The following is a 19,219-nucleotide window of genomic DNA, read 5'->3' on the forward strand; positions in this document are numbered from 1 at the left end:
GCAGGGACAACATTTCACAAGGGTTCTGGTCATGTTTATGTGCTGTAATAGAACTTCTTGATTATAAAGCAGCAGTGAAAATGGAACTTCCGTGTTCACAGAATGCAGAAACTGCATGGTACAGTGAATGGAAGTCCACATTAACAGTTGAAGTCTCCATATATCAGTTAATGTGAATGGAAACTAAGATTTGTTCTGAAGTTTGTGGCTTAAGCCTGATGACTTGAGATAGCTAGGTGGTAGCACTTCCACCGCCCAGCCCTTACTTTCAACCACAAGCTGATATTCAATGCCAACAATCTGTCACTCTTTCCTTCCTTACAGTTTGTCATTATTGTCATCAGTTAGCATGCAAGTTTGAGAATGGGATTTCAAGACTGGCGTTAGTAATCCCGAATTGAACAGGACACAGGAGCAGCTAAGGTAGCAGTGGTTGAAAGTATAAGAGTAGATATTCTCATATTCCCCACCTTCCTAACCAATGTCGTAGGTTATCCTTTTGCATCAGGGTTTCCTCACGAGCTGGCGGGGCCACCAGCAGTGGCCATCCCGCAGAAGTGCTTCTCAGGGTAGGTGTGCCTAGCAAAAGCTTAAGCAGAGCACTGCAAGAGAAACAACCATGCCTGTACCTTAAGTAGTCAGTATCTTTCTTATACCACTCAGTCGTACAATGTATAAACTGAAATAATTTCCCTCTCTTGTATGATAGCAAAAGGACCAAGGCCCTGAGGTAGTAAAATGTCTAGGGTTAGATAACTATTGATAAAACCCAGAGGATGACTGTGACCTTTTGACAGTGTTAATAGACTTGGCTGAAATAATTCACTCCTTCATTCATTGAGCAATTACACATTGAGTCTTTTAATGTGAAAAGTAACATTAAGCTCATGGGATTTCTCAGCCTCAGCACTATTAAAATTTTGGTCTGGTTAAATCATTCAAAATAAATATCTCTGCTTCTCTTGGTCTCTTGTATATCTCTCTGGCATATCTTTATTTTTGGGTGCCTTGTAATCTGGTTGTAGAAATTAGGCCTTAGGTAGAAATACTTGCAGTAACACTCACGGTAATAATATTACTCACATAAAAGGGCAATCTTTTTTTTAACTTTCATTTTTTGTTTTTTTTTTTTTTAATCTTTCAAAGTATATTTTGTTTAATTGACATAGTAATTGACACCTTTATGGGTATAGTGTGACATTGTAATATATGTATATCATGTGTAATGATCAGATTCAGGTAATTGGCATATTTGTCAACTCAGACATTTATCTGTTTCTGTGTCTGTTGGAAATCTACAAAAATTTTCTCTACTAGACATTTTGAAATATCCCATTAACTATCACCACCCATAGTTTTTCTACTGTGCTATAGAACATTACAAGTTATTCTTCCCATCCAGCTGCATCCCGGTACACAGTAACCATCTTGTCTCCTTCCCTCCATCCTCTCACTCTCCATACCATCTGGCAACAACCATTCTACTCTCAACATCTATGAGATCAACTTCTTAGGTTCCACATATGAGCAAGATCATTCTGTATTTATCTTTCTATGCCTTACTGGACATCAAGATCCCTAGTTCCACCTATGTTGTTATATAGATTATATAGGTTTTAACTTGCATTTCCCTGATGATTACTGATGTTGAGCATTTTAATATACATATTGGTCATTTATATGTCTTTTTTTGAGAAATGTCTCTTTAACTCTATTGCCCATTTTTACAAATCATCTGGTTTGGGGGCTATTACATTTTTGGAATTCCTTATGTAGTCTGGTTATTAACCCCTTGTAACACGTATAGTTTGCTGATATATTCTCCTGTATGTTGTCTCTTTACTCTGCTGTGTGTTTCTTCGGCTGTGCAAAAGGATTTCAATTTGTTATAATCCCACTTATCCATTTTTGTTTCAGTTTCTTGTGCTTTGAAGCTTTTGTCCAAAAATCCTTGCCTGTTTCAATGCCTAAAACATTCTCCATGTTTTATTCAAGTATTTTCATAGTTTGGGTTCTTATGCTTAAGTCTTTGACATAACTCTTCAAAAAATAAACAAACACCAGTCTATCCTATGGTCAAAAGTCCAGGAAGGAGGGTCAGAGGAAGCCTGCAGAGGGCATTCTACAGCGCAGGAAAGACCACATACTGCCCCTTGTGGGGAGAAGGGTAAGGCACAGCAGCACAGGTAGTCTGGGAAGTCTGCTGGAAGTTGCCCGAGTGCTTCTGTCACTGATGAAAACTTGGTCACTTGAACATGTCCCATTGCTTGGAGATTGGGTATTACACTCTTTACTATTGGCAGCTATGTGCAGTGTTGTAACGCAGGGCTTCTGTTACTGTGATCAAGGATGGAGCTCTGTCAAAAAGGGTTTTTTGATAAAACCATGTAAACACAAAGAACTCCATGAGCTGATACTCAAGGAGGGACAGTTCCTAGAATTGGCCCATGTGGCTTATTATGTGCCAGTAACCAAGACATTTCAACCTACGGGGAATAGTGGTATGTGTGATTTTCCTTTAGAAGTTTAAACAGTGGCACTACTTTTGTTGATTTGGGGTTTTAATCTGGATTCTACTGTCTTACTGACTGATTGCCATAGTTAATTTCCATGAACCTCTTTCCACTTCTTAGGATGAGAATCATAATACATTATTTCTCTCTACCTCTACATGTGATATTTTAGAAATACCTATGACAAGAAAATCTACAAAGTTGACTCAAGAACAAGGTTGTGATTGTGCCTACAAATCACTTCTCTCATTTTCCTTATCGTAAAATTATAAAGATAGCATATTCAATAAAGAGGTTATCCTTTCTGTATATTTTAGGGATGTATGTATTGGTATTGGGCCTGGATTATCCCCTTCCCAGGCTGTTGGGTCTTGCTGAGTGGGGAACACTGCCTAGGACGGTCTCCTTGTCTCTCTCACGAGCTCAGGGACTGGCTCCAGCCACACCTGCACTGTAGGAATTGCAGCTGCTCTAGTGCAGAGAGGCTTAACAGCTTCTTGGCTCCTGTTATTATCCAGACTCTCAATAGAGTCGCAAACTGTCAACTCTGGGCTCTTCCACAACCGTTACGGGAGCAGGAGAATTCCTGATCCGCTGGTAAATTTTAGTCAGTTAAAAGAGGGAACCGAAGAATTTACCTTCTAATTGTTTATCTAGTGAACTATCCTGAGGTGAATATCTACTTGCTATTGCTTTTCTCTAGGAACTACAGAAAACTACATCCATCATTTTTAGTCACAGCGCTTGTCTCTTAAGTACTCTTAAGTAGTCTTTGTCATAATCTTTTATTGTTCTGCTGTGTTTCTTCTAAGTCCTCTGTCATTCCAGAAGAGCAGAGACATTGAATGTCCAGCATGGAGAAATGTTTGGGTAACTTTAATTAGGAAATGTCCTAATTCCATTCCCCTCGAGTAATAGTCCAAATATCCTGTCTAGAATGCAGAGTTATGCAACCTTAGGGTTATCCATAATGTCTTGTCAGAGCTGGTCAGATTATAGTGACTCCAAACACCATGTCCACCTTCCCAATTCCAGACCCATACAGACAAATATGAAATTGAGAATCCTATGTCACCATAGACATCAATAGCATACCCTCCCCTACCCCAGAGTGGCATGAGGACAGGCCAGCACCCCCTCGGCTCCTGTTTTCCCCTCGTATATGTCCACATTCTTTCATCCTGTCTCTTCCTTTTGTTTCCTTTTCCTGTTTGTTTTCCTCTTTTTGTCCCATCTCCTTCTTTCTCTCTCCACCACCTCACACTTGCCCCACTGTTAAGGGAGAGGAAGTTCTGTAGCATATTTGCTACTTCCTCATGCTGCATCTTAGTGTGCAGTGAGAAGGGCTTTGGAACAGGTTGGACTTTTGTTGATTATCCATGCTGCCCCTTCCAACCTCAGTGTCTTGTTCAGATTACTTCTTGGACCATATTTTCATGCTTATAAAATGAGGATTATTTATGCACACCATGTGGGATTTCCGTGTGGGTACCTGGTAAGCAAACTGCTTTGCAACCACTTTAAGAAAGGTTCTTCTTTTACTCTTCTAGTCTTGGTCATCCAAGAGCATCAGTACCAGCCTTTGTTAAAAGACTCAAATTATTGGATGAATTGGTAAAAAAACCTACTTGTGAGCAAGATGTCAGCATACCCCTAGAAAACATTTTCTTCTTTCCACTCTGACCCATTTTTACAAACTTTCCAATTTTTGTATTTCTGTACCTCTCTCTGTGTCCCATCTTCTTTGATTATTTCTTCTTCTCTCACTTATTAAACATAATTTAATTTTGAAGAATTTAATTATCAAAGACATACAGAATTTTTATAAAGATCCAGTAATATGTGAAGGCACATAAATTATAAAATCAATAGCTTCTTACTTCATCTCTCTGTTCCAGAATCCTGCTGGCCCCAGGTCAAACACTTGCAATTCTTTATGCTACTGTTTCACATGTATCTTCATTTTCCTAAATACAATATTTGCTCTCCTACCGCTTGTTTTCTTCAATTTTAACGTTATTCAATTAGCTTTCTACTATGAAAGATGAAGATTTAGCATCCTTTTTTAGTACTGTAACCACTACTGCTTCATACATAACTTTCCTTCATACACACACACAGTTTGGTCATAGTGTTCACTGTTCACATAACAATTTAATTATTGTTCATAGATAAGCCATAATAAAGTATATAATTATATTGTTTTGCACGTTTTGTTTTTCCTAAGGTTAATAATTGCCTTATACCCAAATTTTGCTTCTTTTTCTTTTTCCAAGGATGTAATCAGAGTATCTTAGTATGTCTAAATGCATCAGATCCATTTTATTTATTTTTTTAGAGATGTTCCTCCCAGAGCTTTTATCTTAACTGATAATTTTAAAATTCAAAGTTTTCCTTGCCCATCTGCTTTCCTGAAAGTTCACATTACCTTTGCTTTTTTGAGTTCCTCTTTTCCCAAATCTCATTTCTTATTTTTTGATTTATTCCCTCAGTAATCCTTCAGTATCTTCCTGAGAAATGGTACAGGGACAGTAAAAGTTTTGAGACCTCTCACTTTTGTAAATATTTTTATTCTATCCTGAGTCTTGATACTGTATCAGCTGAATATAGAAATCTAGGTTGGAATTAGTTATCACTCAGAAATTTGAAGGCACATACTCTTTCATTTATAGCTTCTTGCAAAGCAAATGAGGATCCATTATCATTCTAATTTCTAATGATTTTTATGTAAGCTCTATTTTTCCTACTGGTTGCTTTTAGGTTTTCATTTTTGTCCATGGTTTCCTAATATTTTGTGATGGTATCCTTTCTTGGTATCTTCTCATTCATTGTTTGGTGTACATACTTGTCCAGTTTAAAATGGAAACTTTTTTAAAAATCGGGTCTAGAATTTTCCTGTATTATATTTTAGTAATTGCTTTCCTATACTTTCTTTCAGTAATTTATTACTCATGTGAGTGTCCTAATTATTTCCTTAATCTTTTAAAATCTAATTTCTTTTTAAATTCACAGCCCTATCTTATTTCATTTAATTATATTTAGTTTACATAAATGATGTTGCGTTATATACTTATTTTTTTGTATTGAATTCTTCTGCCCAGAACTGTTTTAAGATCCATTCACACCTAATATTTCCCTCTAACTCCATGGTTTGTATCTAATACTTTTTATGTTTCCACTAGTGAGCACCCCAGCTGCCCTCCTGGCCCAAAGGCAATGCCTACATTAGCACTCACATTCATCTTCTCTTATGAATATTCTGGGAACATCTTTTGGGGATACTCTCAGAAGTTGACTCTTAGGGCATTCATATCTCTTGCATGGTAGTGTAACATCTCGCTCTAGGAGCGTAGCCTCTCTGCACAGTCCACCAGCAGAACACAAGGTATCTCCATGTTCACTCAGCATATGGCTTCATTCAGCAAACTCTTGGCAGCATCTAATAGATAAAATTTGAATAGGTCATTAACTTGGTTTGTTTCTCTCCAGTTACTGAAGGCTTTGAGCAACGCTTCATATGTCTGTTACACAACAAACCTGGTTTCCTATTCTTTGTATCGTCCCTTTCTTTCTTTCTTTTTTTTTTTTAAGATGGATATGATTTAATTATCCTTTCTTTAAAATAATTATTATTTTTTAATTTTTTTACAGACTGCATTTTGGTTCATTGTACACAGATGGGGTACATCATTTCATTTCTGTGGTTGTACACAATGTAGATTCATACCACTCATGTAATCATACATGTACGTAGGGTATTGATGTCTGTCTTATTCTACCATTCTTCATATTCCCACTTCCTCTCATTTCTCTCTACATAACCTAAAATTTCTCCATTCTTCTCTCACCCCCACACCCCCTCCCCCATTATATATCAGCCATTCTAGAAAGCAGTGTGGAGATTCCTCAGAAAACTTGGAATGGACCCACCTTTTGACCCAGTTATTCCACTCTTCAGTTTATACCCAATGGACTTAAAATTAGCATACTACAGTAACACAGCCACATCAATGTTTATAGCAGCTCAGTTCACAATAGGTTGTGAAACCAACCTAGATGCCCTTTAACAGGTGATTGGATAAAGAAACTGTGGTATATATATACAATAGAATATTATTCAGCCATAAAGAAGAATAATATTATGGCATTTGCAGATAAATGGATGAAACTGGAGAATATCATGCTAAGTGTATTGTCCCTTTCTGTCCTTGATGTATCCTTATATTTGTTTGCATAGTCTTCTGTCCACTTGGTAGACAACCTTATGCAACTAGGAATCCTTTGATTCCTGAGAATTGAACCACCTAGTTGTGGTGAAGTGATGGGGAAGTAGAAGATGTGGTAGACTATGATGGCACAAGTAAGTACTCAGGAGGAAGATTTCTGTTCCGCAGTAGATTGTGGGTGGGGAGTTGGTGTGGAATGGGCTGGGAAGACCAGGAACTGTTGAGTGGAATCACCCACAGGAAAGACATTGCTGTTCAAGATACCCTGAGATTCTCAACCAGCTGGGCTTCTTAAAAGGCCTTTGAATGCAGGTAATTCAAGCAGCATATGATTGGACCATCCTAAAAGCTGGTGCTTCTGGGAATCAGAGATGTCGATGCCCTGCTAGACTGCTATTCTAAGCAGGAAATAGATCCCAGCCTCAGAAGAGGGATAAATCTACTTGGGGTGCTTGTTGGGGCTTCCTCTTATTCTTTTTTATATTTTAGTGTCTAGTGCAGAGATAATTTATTAGAATTTCCTATGTTTTTGAAGTAGAAATTTACCTTTTGGCATTTATTACTATTTTTCATACCACTATTTCTAGTGTTATATATTAAGTTGACATTTTAAAATATGTAAGTGACGCTTTTTAGATCATCATTATGCCAACATGATGGCATTATTAGTTGCATGGGGAATTTCACAATATCTGAGTGGCAATGATAAAATTGATACTTACCTAAAATATGATGAATAAATCCTAAATATATGTTCTATTTTCATAAAGGAATATAGAAACTATTTACTTCCTTGGTTTTTGAAATAACATTAAAATAAAGATACTAGTACTAGATTTAAAATAAAGCTTTGTTGTAGTCTTTTTAAAATTTATTCGACTTAGATAAACATGACAGCAGAGTATATTTTCACATATACACACATGGTGTATAACTTATTCGAATTAGGATCCCTTTTTTGTGGTTGTACGTGATGTAGTAGTCTTTTATACTAAACAACAACAACGATTAAAAAAAACCACGACTGTAAAACATTTTAAGGATTTCTATTTGAATTATCTAAACATTGTGGTAAAATCTGTTGTTCATCTTTGGTACCCTCTTGTGGTCAGTGGAAGGCATTGACTTAGCCTTGTTTTGATAATGGTGTGTACTTAAGCGCGCGCGCGCACACACACACACACATATTGTGTGCCTAGAATTTTATAAATATTTGAATTTTTTGTTAGTAACAGCAATTCTAATACTGCAATTGCTAGTTGCAGTTTGTGCTGTAATGGTTTCCTCCCATTCTTCAATGCAGTGTATGGAATGAGGGTGTGGCATGACCACAGTGCCTAAGGGATAATAGTGCTTAGGGTAACTGCATTGTACTTTGGAAAGCCAACTGATTGCTGACTCAGCTATAACTTACCTTTCACTTGCTACAATTAGGTTTAGGACTTAATTTGCCACTTTTGATCTATATTATATAGTAGTTACCCTCTATCTCATTGTCTGTCTTTGCCTATCTACATAGACATATAACTAAACACAGTACTATTTTATATATGTTTGTATGTCTTAGAGTATCCCCTTCTACTTCATTTCCATTCTGTTTTTATCAAGATTATTAATTTACTGTGACTTCAAGTGATTACCTACTTCAAATGCATTTACTGTGGGTTACAGAAAATCATACCATGATAATACGTAGTACCCGCAACCCCACTTTGACTCTTGCCAGTGCAATAAGAAGACAGTGATCATGCACAGTATAAAGTAAATATTCATGGGTTATTTTTCCTTTCCTTGAACAGTACTGGTTTCAGAAAATTCTTAGTTTGATGTCTAAAATAATTCACATTAAAGACAAGAGGTAACTGTACAGGGTTTTGCCACTAAGTCCAAATAAGACTTGGCTTATGTGAGCAGTAAATCATGGTCTTTGAGGGTGATGTGAGTTTCAGGGAGAAGTGCTTTTTGTTTTCTATAGCATGCTTCCCTAGATTACAGTTGTCCTTTGTGCGGTCTGGCCTTTCATCTTGCTTTTTAATTTTATGCTCCAATTGAGTGGGTTTTTGTTGTCTACATCACTGGAAGCTTTGAGTAGATCTCTTTTGCTAGCCTGGTGGTGTGAAGGGCCAAGGTTTGAATAAGAGTCCAGGAAGTGGTTCTAGGAATGATTTTTGCATTGCCAGAAATGCTAATGTATTGGCGCTGAATTAACATTTCCAAAAATTTCACCAAACTCTAACTGAAGACAGAGACGCAAGTGTCATCAGCACATCTGTGCCCTCTTCTGAAACCAGTTTCTTCTTCTTTGCCCAGTGAGAAATTGTGAGTGCCTATTGTCAGATGAAAGTGACTCAGTTTTTTGCACTGTACTGAAATGCAGCTGGTTCCCCAAAGAAGTTCAGGTGCCATTGAGTCTAATTGGGGGCTATTTGTCCTCTGTACCATGGGTAACATTTTATTGAGCAAACAGAAGGTCTGTGGAGCCCACAGGCATAAAATAAAGAATCCCACTTGCCCAATAAGTATTTATTATTTAATTATTAGATATGCAGCTTGAGGTGGGTGGGCTATATACATGAACTTCCCTGTTATAAATAGAACACGGACACCATAAAAGATTCATTTATAAAGATACATGAGCATTCAAAAGGGGAGAATTAATAGAAGGGATTTGTGAATAAGGTCTGTTTGAACTGGAAGCTAAAAGTAGATATAATTTGAATATGTGGAAACTGGAAGAAATGAGCATTGATCACAGGGAGTGAGTGGCCTTTAGTGGGGGGAAGAAAGGAGCGTGAATAGGGAGCTCAGAAGGAATTAGTGAGAGAGACCTCTGGAAAGGAAGGTTGGACAAGTCAGTTGTAGACATGAACTATCAGATTAAAGAGGACTATCCACTGAACAAAAAAGATAAAATGTTCACCTGGGAGTCTGCTTCAGCAGTGAAGGATGCATCTTCCCATCTTGAAGGTTGGCTTCTGTATTTTTTTTTTTTTTGGCGATGGGCCATGGTTTGGCATTGCTATTTCATATTTGCTATGTAAGTTCCTTAAAACATCTTTTTTGGATGGAAAGGCACTTTACCACTGAGCTACATTTCCATGCCTTTTTAAATATTTTTAATTTTTGAGACAGGGTCCTGCAAGTTGCTTAGGGCCTCACCAAGTTGCTGAGGTTGGTTTCAAACCTCCAATTCTCCTACTTCAGCCTCCCAAGTCACTGGGATCACAGGCATGTGCCCCCAGGCCCAGTTGTGTTTCTCTTTGTAAGACTACACTTTCTCCTTAGTTAATAAGAATCCCTGGGCTGGGGATAGAGCTCTGTTGGTAGAGTGCTTGCCTCACAAACACAAGGCCCTGGGTTCAATCCCCAGCACCATTAAAAAAAGAGAAAAACCTGAGTGTTTTGACATTTCCTTCTGCTTTATAGATATAATACTTTCATATACCAATAATATTTAAAGTACTGACATTATATGTCTTAAATGGCCTAAAACTCAACAACTTTTAGAGCAGAACCCTATTTAGTACTTATTCAACCCAATTTTACCAGCTCACCTGCTGCAATTCCACATGTGGAAATAGAATTTGATGTCTTCCTAGAAGTACGATTGAGAAGGAAGTTCGGATGAAAATAGCATTAGTAGATCAATCTGTATCTGACAACCTCAGAATAGAGGGGAAGACCCTCCTAAGTTAAAGATCTTCCCTTCTATCTTCCTCCCTCTTTTCTACCCATCCTTTCCTCTCTTACTCCTTCCTTCCCTCCCTTCTTCATCCATCCATTTTTTTTGTTGTTGTTGTTGTTTTTTGTTTTTGTTTTTGTTTTTTCAGGGCAGAGGATTGAACTCAGGGCCTTGCGCATGCTAGGCAAGCACTCTGCCACTGAGCTAAATCTCCAACCCCTCCATCTGTTATTTTTAAATAACCCTTCCAAGAATTTTTGCACATGAAGAAGCAAAACAGTATGCATAACCGTCATAGAACTTGTTTTCTAAAAGACAATGATTCCTGAATCACTGGTGAAGGAGAGTAGAAATCTGTATTTTGAAAAAACTTGTAGACACTTGACTCAGATTCAGGTGATACAGAGGTTTTAGCTCCAGAAACACTGAAATAAGAGGAAGGAATTATACTAATTTAGCCACTGAAACTCATGAGTGTAGTTATAATATTGGTTTAATATTGACTCATGAATGGAAAAGACTTACCTGGTAGGTACAGTATTTGTAGTTGGAGAAGATTACATTCCCAGGTATGTTCTGTTCCCTTCAGTATTTTCTTTACATTTGTGTTTGTTTCTATGAAAGCATGCCTTAAGATAGATAAAGTTATTCCCTTCCTCCAAAGAAGGCCTACCTGTTTACAGGTACATCTTCCCCACTTTGACACTCCTCCCCTCACCAAAAAAAAAAAAAAAAAAAAAAAAAAAAAAAAAAAACCAGATATTTTAGGAATAAGCAAAAGTCAGATATTAGTGATATTCAGAATGTGTGATTCAAGATGTTGTTAATTGTCTTGATTTGACTGAATTTTTTACTTAATTATTTGAAGCTACCAGCATTTAAAAGTCTGTTTTTCTCTTTGTCAAGAATAAGTTGTTTAAACATTAGGTTTCTTTCCATAACTGAAAACTAATATGATTCTATGAAGAGTCAATGCAAGTAGTTCTCTACTTTGGTTATCTGTTAACTCCTCTGTTATCACCGAAGACCTAAAAAAAAAAAAAAAAGACATTTTCCTCTCAGTCACATCCCAGACTTACTAGATCAAAGTATTTTGGGGAGAGTTGCTTGCAGATCTTCCCCAGGGTTCTGCTGTAGCCAGGTTATACTTATCCACATCAGTTCCCATGCCCATGGGTGCAGCTTTTGGTGTTTGTAGATTTATTTCTTCCCCAAAGCTGGAAAGCTTCTTAGAGAACCAAATGCATGCTCAAAAGATATGCTTCAGATCCTTCTTCCTTCTCTATTAAGTTAAGGATTTGCATACAATTGTAACTCAATTGTTACTATAAATGATTTTATTGGACACTTGCTGGGAATGGTGAGAATAAAGGCTTTTGGATGCTCTAATTTGAATCTCTTTTGTTGTCTTGTTATCCCCTAGGATGGAAAGAAGAAATTTGACAAGGAGAGTGAAAAATACTATTCTATTCTTGACAAGCATTTGAATTTGTCAGCAAAGAAAAAGGAATCTCATTTGCAAGAGGTAAGCTTTTCCAATTGAAGTGTGAAAAGGACATTAACATTATGTCCTGTAAAGTGAAAAATTTCAAAGGTAGAAATATCTCAAAATCTACTTTTTAATAAAACGACAAAAACAATAGCTAACTTGGTTGAGCTTACTATGGACAGCTACTTTAGACACATTATGACATTTAATGTTAGTAGTTCCAGGAAAGATAAGTATTTCTCTCAACAATGAGAAAAAAAATGAAACAAGACGTTTTCCTTTTCTTTGTTGGACATATTTTAAGGAGAAAGGACCTGTCAAGTTCATGTTATTGCCTTTACATTAAATTTAAAATATCTGTCATACTGCTTTTAAAGCTTGGCTTCCAAATTGAAGGAAAACATTATACAACTACATGTTTTAAAATCTCATCTATTTTACATCAATTTTCTTTAAAAAGAAATGAACGGGAATATTTTACTAACATATACACCCGTTAGCTGATTTCTTCCCTTTGTCTGGAATATGTTACATTTTGTTCCTTCCATTGGTAGTGTCTTTTCATGGCTGAAAACTAATGATAACTAGTAAAGTCAAGAGTAGACTTTTCACTAAGGAATACTACAGTTCCATTTTCAGTGAGAGGACATGTCAGAAAATCAGACTGCCTTGCCCTTGGTATCTTAAGAGCAGCAAAACCATGAAACCCCACCCTGAGGTTCCCCCAGACATGTACTGTGGACAGACTTGGAGGTTGTGGAGGTGGCTCACCCAGGGCTCACTGCCACCTCTGGTGGCTCATCCAGAACTTCATGGGGAATCTGGGTACTGTACTTTAGATATCCTAGTGGCGTCTCTTCCATATGCATCCTCCCGATCCTTCTCCCAGTAGAGCCTCCTTCCCTTCCTGAACTGTCTTTCAAATTCAACCGAGACCTCTGCTTTCCTTACTCTTTTACTTAATTCCATACTTTCAAATTTAGCCAGAAGAGTCATGCTTAAAAAAAGTATTACAAAATTCTTAGTGTCAGAAAGGATTAAGAATGTTATTTTTGTGTTTGATTCCTTTTTTTTTTTTTTTTTTTCCAAAAATGTGTATGTTCTCATTGAGAGCACCCCATTTCTTCATTTATAGCTGATTAGTATTGATTGGTAGGGTTTGTTTTGCTTAATATTTACATAAAAGTTCATTATAATCTATGTCTTCTGTTATTAAAACTTGCTATTTAAAAGCATAACTCAGTATACAGTTGCGTGCTTATGGAAAGGTTTTGCGGCTAAAGTGAAATGGAAAACAATCTGCCATTAAGAAAAACTAGATTCTGTTTTAAATTTCTTGGACATAGCTAATTTTACGAGGATTTGGTACTGCTTATTGTTATTTAACATTTTATTTACATGTTCCAAATGTTTTCAGTGCTTATATTTCTCTTTGTACATGGCACTAGCATAAACCTTAGCAAGAAAGAGGTTATAGTATTGCAATGGAGGGAGGCTTCTTAATTGTCACCAGTACCCAGCATCTGCCACACCAAGGACAGTGGCCAGGTGACAATTTAATAATTGCCTGCCTTAAAATCAAAGGTGGTTTTTAGAGTTCCTATGGAACTTTAGGTGCTTGGTAAACATGAGAGGCCACTTTTAGACAAGATACTGTTTAAACCATCTCAAGGAAGCAATAGCTTTAATTTTAAAGTCTTCTAAAGGCTATATTTCAATGTCCCCTGACAACTTAGCTCAGTATTTATTAATTTCCTTGCTAGCAGCCTCAGTCCCTTAGGCTGTGGCATAATAGAATATGGGTTCTGCATTTAGTTGAAGGCCGCAAAAGATTATAGCATTGTTAGTAATGTCTGCCTCTCCATCTCACTCTGCAAACACAAAAAAAACACACAAGATTCTTTGCCAGGAGGCACAGTCCTCCACACAACTTAACTCAAATTGTGTCGAAGCAGTTTCTGGGGGTAGATAATATAAACAAAGAAAAATATGGCTTGGGAAGTTTCACCCCACCCTTCCAGGAGTCAGACCTGTTATCAGGAGATTCTGCCACAACTGTCTTTAGTGACTTGACTTTAAATGTCATCTGTTCCTTTCCAGAGCAACTTTGGCCCTTCTGTCAGCACCAAGCTCATTAGTTTGTTCTCACAAAGACCCCTCTATGCCTGCTCACCTGCATAGCTGTCTCCTTATTCATTTTGCTCATAGAGAACAAGTGGCCAGCCAGTTACAGAACTGAACTGAAAGGTCAGCTTGTGTTGACAAAGTTCCAAGGCCATCCGTTACACAGGCCATTGAATGAACAGCTGGTGAATGGGAAACATGCTTGTCAAGTTTATATGCTGTGTAGTAGATGAAAAGAAATAATATTCAATATATGAGTGAATAATTACTTTCTGAGGATAAAATAAAGAGATCATAAAGGAAATACAGAAAGACCTGAATGCATAAAAGTAATTATTTCAAAAGACATTAAACCAAATTAAATGACAAAGCATTAGGGAATTGGTACAGCAGATGACATAGTGTTGTCATCTCTCATACATAAGAAGTGTTTGGAATCAGTGGAAAAAATGGGCTAAGGATACAAGAAGGAATTGATCAAAGAGGAAATATAAACTAAAATGTACCTCGTTTCATTGTTACATATATTAAATAATACAGACGAATATCAAGATGTCATTTTTAATTTATTAAAAATATAATATCTATTGTTAGTGGAGACATGGGAAACTGGGCATACATTTGTTCTCCTGGTGGAGAACATAAAAAGATTTAATCATTCTTGAGGTAAATTTGATGTCATATTTCAACAAACTGAAATATACCTGATAAATGAGATGATTGGTAGGAATTTACTCCAAAGAAATGATCAGAGATGAGCATAACTGTATAAATATTACATATATACACAATTTATTCATAATACAAAACCTGAGAAACATCTAAAATGGCACCAAAGAATGATTGGGGTAAGTAGAAAAATACAGAGTAACCAAAAATTGAATGTCATATGACTGTTGAAAAGTGTATTTGGAAAGTCATTGAAAGTTATTAGGTAATATTTACTAGACGAAGCAAGGAAAAATAAATTTTATTTTACTTTTAGTGAAACATTTTATAATTTATATATAAAATCTCAATAAAAAACATGTAAAATGTCAGAAATATCCATCTTACATTGGAAAATAAATTTTAAACCAGAATATACAATACCCCAGATTTGTTTTAAGGTAGGGGTGTGTGTGTGTGTTACATATCAAAATATTAAGACTGGGGTTATAATTCTTTACATTTCTGTTTTAAAATAGTAATGAATAGTGAATAAACTTATAATAATCGATATTTCTTGCTTTTATAGTTAGAACAAAAAGTAAAGGGGGGAAATGGCTTTCTTTTAGAAATCCAGATTTTAGTTTTTCACTGATCACTAGATACCCTTTGAAAAGATTCCTCTTCTCCCCACTGCCTCAATGAAGCAAATCCCTTAGGTTCAGTTCTTGTACCTCTGCTCTTATCCTGCAATTTGTCCTTAAGTTTCTCCTCCTTCCTTAATGCCTGTAATGTCTTCCAGGTCACCATCTTGTTATGCATGACAGCTTGCACTGCTCACATTTTCCATGACTTTAGATTACTTGGTGGTGACATGTGTGAAATCTTAGGTATCACCATCTTTCCCAAATTTAGTCTTATTTCTCATTTCCTTAATTATCTGTTAATATTGTTACTGTTTCTGTGTCAATTATCATTGCCTTTCCCTTGCTTCTCACACTCATGTCTTCCTACTTAGCTTTCTTGTGGGGGTGCACCAAATACCTTTACCACTACCATTAAGAGATTTTACATTCATGTGCACACCCCCCCCCACACACACACACAACATTTTATTAAGCTATTCTGTACAAAGCTCCTGTTAATCTTCTTGAAATTCAGCTTGGATGTTGTCAAAAACTTCCTCAAGGTTTAGCACTGTCTATAGGGTATAGTCTTCACTCTTTCTGTCTTTTCTGCCTTATCTGCCATTTCTGTTTATTCCATACCAATTGTTCAGTCACAAACCTTTTGATCCACTGAAACATAATTCTTAATTTCTGAACTCTGTGTCTTAAAACTCTGTCACTTATCTCTGCCTACTCTAAATCTCTCCATTTTTCAATGTCCATCTTAAATCTTTTCTCCTTTGGGGATGATTCATCAAATATTACATGAAACTCTCCCTATTTTGAATCATGATAGCTTATTGTAGCTAGGGGGGAATTTAAGTAATCTGCAGAACCATATGGTTTTCTTATGAAATTAATTTTGTTTCTTACTTTATAGGTGTAAACAACAGTATACACCTTTTGTTCTGGCATAATTATTGCTAGTTTTCCCTTTTAGTTTTAAAGTTGTCCCATTCCAGTTTGAATAATAAATCATAATGTTACCTTACTAATCCAATACAAAATATATAGTACTACTTGCTACACGTTTTATAATCAAGTATTTACAGTAATTTTATGTACTAAGAGCATTGATCTCAAATTTAAAAAAAATTCTTTCTAAATCTTATAATGAAAAGGAATAACACTATCATATTCCTTAAACATTGTACACTTTGGATGACCTTTTGGAATCGCTTTGGTATACTGAATTTCCGTTATCTAAATTGGGGGTGTTCAAAAGCCTGTATGATTGGCAAGAATTATTATTTCTCTTTAGTTCTTTCTTTTCTATCCCACCTCCACCTTTTGGAAGGTGTGGAATGATACTGCACGTGGCAAGTAAATTTCTGAAGAAATTTTGTAATTCTGTAGTGCCACGGGTCCCAAGATACCCATCACAGTAGTGATTTGTTGGGAGAACTCAGGATGTAGTGTATAGTCCTTCTCATGGCTAGGGTTTATTACAATGATAGAAAAAAAAGAAAAATCAGCAATGGGAAGAGGTGCATGGAGAAGAGTCTGGGGGAAGCCAAGTACAACCTTCTAGGAGTCTTCTCTCAGGGGAGACTCATAGGATATGCTCAACTCCCCAGCAATGAGTTCTGACTATCCATGTGAAATGATATCTTAAGGAGCTCATGAGAGGCTCTCTGCCCAGGGTTTTCATTGGAGAAACATCACATAGGCACTCTACTAGAATTTACCCAAATTTCCTTAAAAGGAAAGGAGGTGTTCGGCATCACAATATTGTTTGTACGATGTTTTAGCACAAGAGCCATTCTTACCAGTTAGTGATGAGAATCCTGAAATTCACATTCCCAGACATGGGCCGCCAGCCAACCTTGTAAGCAGACCTTTCAAAAGAGGCAGACAGGCCCGATGTACTAACTCTTTCCTGCACAACCTGTTGATTAGAAATAACCACTTTAGGCTCTATAGGTGTCTCAAGATTCTAGATTCTTGCATTGTTTCTACACAGCACAATCAATAACATCTTTTAAAGTGAATAAAATCTTCAAAATAACCTACATAATAGAATGTTGCCTTGGAAACTGAAAATATCCTTGCATCTCTCACCCAGTAGTGTACCAAAGCTTGCTCTGAAGAGCCCAGTCTCTTTCCAATTCCTACATTCAGTGATAATTGGATTTGTGGTTTGAAACTGGCCATTTTGGGGTAATTTGCACCATAGAAACCAGCAAATAACTGCAAATCAGGCTTTTCTTTCTAGAGAGACAGTTGTTAAACATGTATTATATGTACAACCAGCTCTCATCATTCACTTAATTTGTCCTTATATATAGTTTGTACTTTTAAGTAATGGGAAGAAGAAAAGAGATGATTTATGTGAAATACTGATTTTCTTTTTGTTGGTACCTGTCTTTCCTAAACGAGCTTTGAGAACTCAGAAAGTTTTTATTCAAATCTTCTATCTGATATATATATATATATATATCAGATAGAAGATATATGACATATATATAATTTCACATGTATTTTATATATATATCAGAAGATATATGATATATCTTATAAACTATATATATATATAAACTATATATATATAAACTATATATATATGTATATATATATATATATATATATATATACAGTTTCACACATATTAGTTTACAAACTTGTGTAATTCTCAACTTAAAAAATCCCAAATGAATTGCTGATAATATTGGGTTATTTTTTATAAACAAATACAAAATAAATATATAATGATTTTATATATAAATAAATAAATTATAAATAAATATATAATGAGTTGCTAAGCAACTCAATGAGACCCTGTCTCTAAATAAAACACAAAATAGAACTGGAGATGTAGCTCAGTGGTCAAATGCCCCCGAGTTCAATTCCTGGTACCAAAAAAAAAAAAAAAAAGATTCAACTTTAACTGGGCACCATGGTGTATGTCTGTAATCCTAGAGACTTGGGAGGCTGAGGCAGGAGAATCGCATATTCAAAGCCAGCCTCAGCAGCCTAGGGAGGCCCTGTCTCAAAAACAAAAAAGGACTGGGGATGTTGCTCAGTGGCAAAGCAGTCGTGGATTACATCCTAGGTACTGCCTCCCCTGCCAAAAACAAACAAACAAAAAACATTTTCTCCCAGAATTTAGCATCTTCTTCTATGATCCCATTTATTTCCAAGTACATTTATATATTTCTTTTGTAACTTCTACTACAATCTTTAAAATACCTCTTTTTAAATGTTTTACTATACTCTTTTCTATTTACTAATATATCTTAGCTCATTGTATCATGCTGTTGTATGCTGTGTGTCTGGGTGCTTCATGACTCCATATGCTATAAGCTCTTGTGAGCAAGAACTATAAGTGCTATGTTAACACATTTTCCAGGAGTTAACGTTTAGCGAAGACTTTGGAGTGATATATAAATTGAATTCCTCTCTTTATACTGACAGTCCATCAGTAATCACAGCCTGTGTCAAGCTTTGCCTGTTTTTCACTCTTTAGGCAGATACACAGATTGATCGTGAACATCAAAACTTCTACGAAGCATCATTAGAATATGTCTTTAAAATTCAAGAAGTACAGGAAAAGAAGAAGTTTGAATTTGTTGAGCCGGTAAGTTTTTAGTTTTCTTGTAAAATAATAGGGTGAACACAATCAGTGAAAAAAAACCTTTACAGTGTATTCCTATTAAAAATTATGATTTGTAAAAAAGGAGGTGAGTGTGTGAGGGATGAATAGGTGGCACACAGGGCACTTTTAGGGCAGTGAATTCTTTTATTTGATACAGTAATGGTTTGTGAGTATCTTACATTTGTCAAAACCCATAGAATATGCAGTCTAAAAAGTGATCCCCAATATCAGCTATGGATTTAGTTAATAATAATAATGTATGTGCATTGGCTCA

The 19,219-nt window shown here is 36.1% G+C and overlaps 1 protein-coding gene across 3 annotated transcripts in view; it reads left to right on the forward strand.

Moving 5' to 3' along the window:
- ARHGAP42 (Rho GTPase activating protein 42) overlaps nucleotides 1–19,219 on the forward strand; it is a 254,950-nt gene that overhangs the window by 176,346 nt on the left and 59,385 nt on the right. For all 3 annotated transcript variants that reach the window (XR_013757530.1, XM_079101943.1, XM_079101944.1), the window contains 2 exons: nucleotides 11,845–11,946; nucleotides 18,817–18,927. Coding sequence is in view for 2 of the 3 variants with exons in the window: in XM_079101943.1 (XP_078958069.1) it covers nucleotides 11,845–11,946; nucleotides 18,817–18,927 (213 nt within the window). In the remaining variant the exon portion in view is untranslated. The remainder of the gene's footprint in view (nucleotides 1–11,844; nucleotides 11,947–18,816; nucleotides 18,928–19,219) is intronic.

The sequence above is a fragment of the Sciurus vulgaris genome (assembly GCF_902686455.1).
Source record: "Sciurus vulgaris genome assembly, chromosome: 11".
NCBI lineage: Eukaryota > Metazoa > Chordata > Mammalia > Rodentia > Sciuridae > Sciurus > Sciurus vulgaris.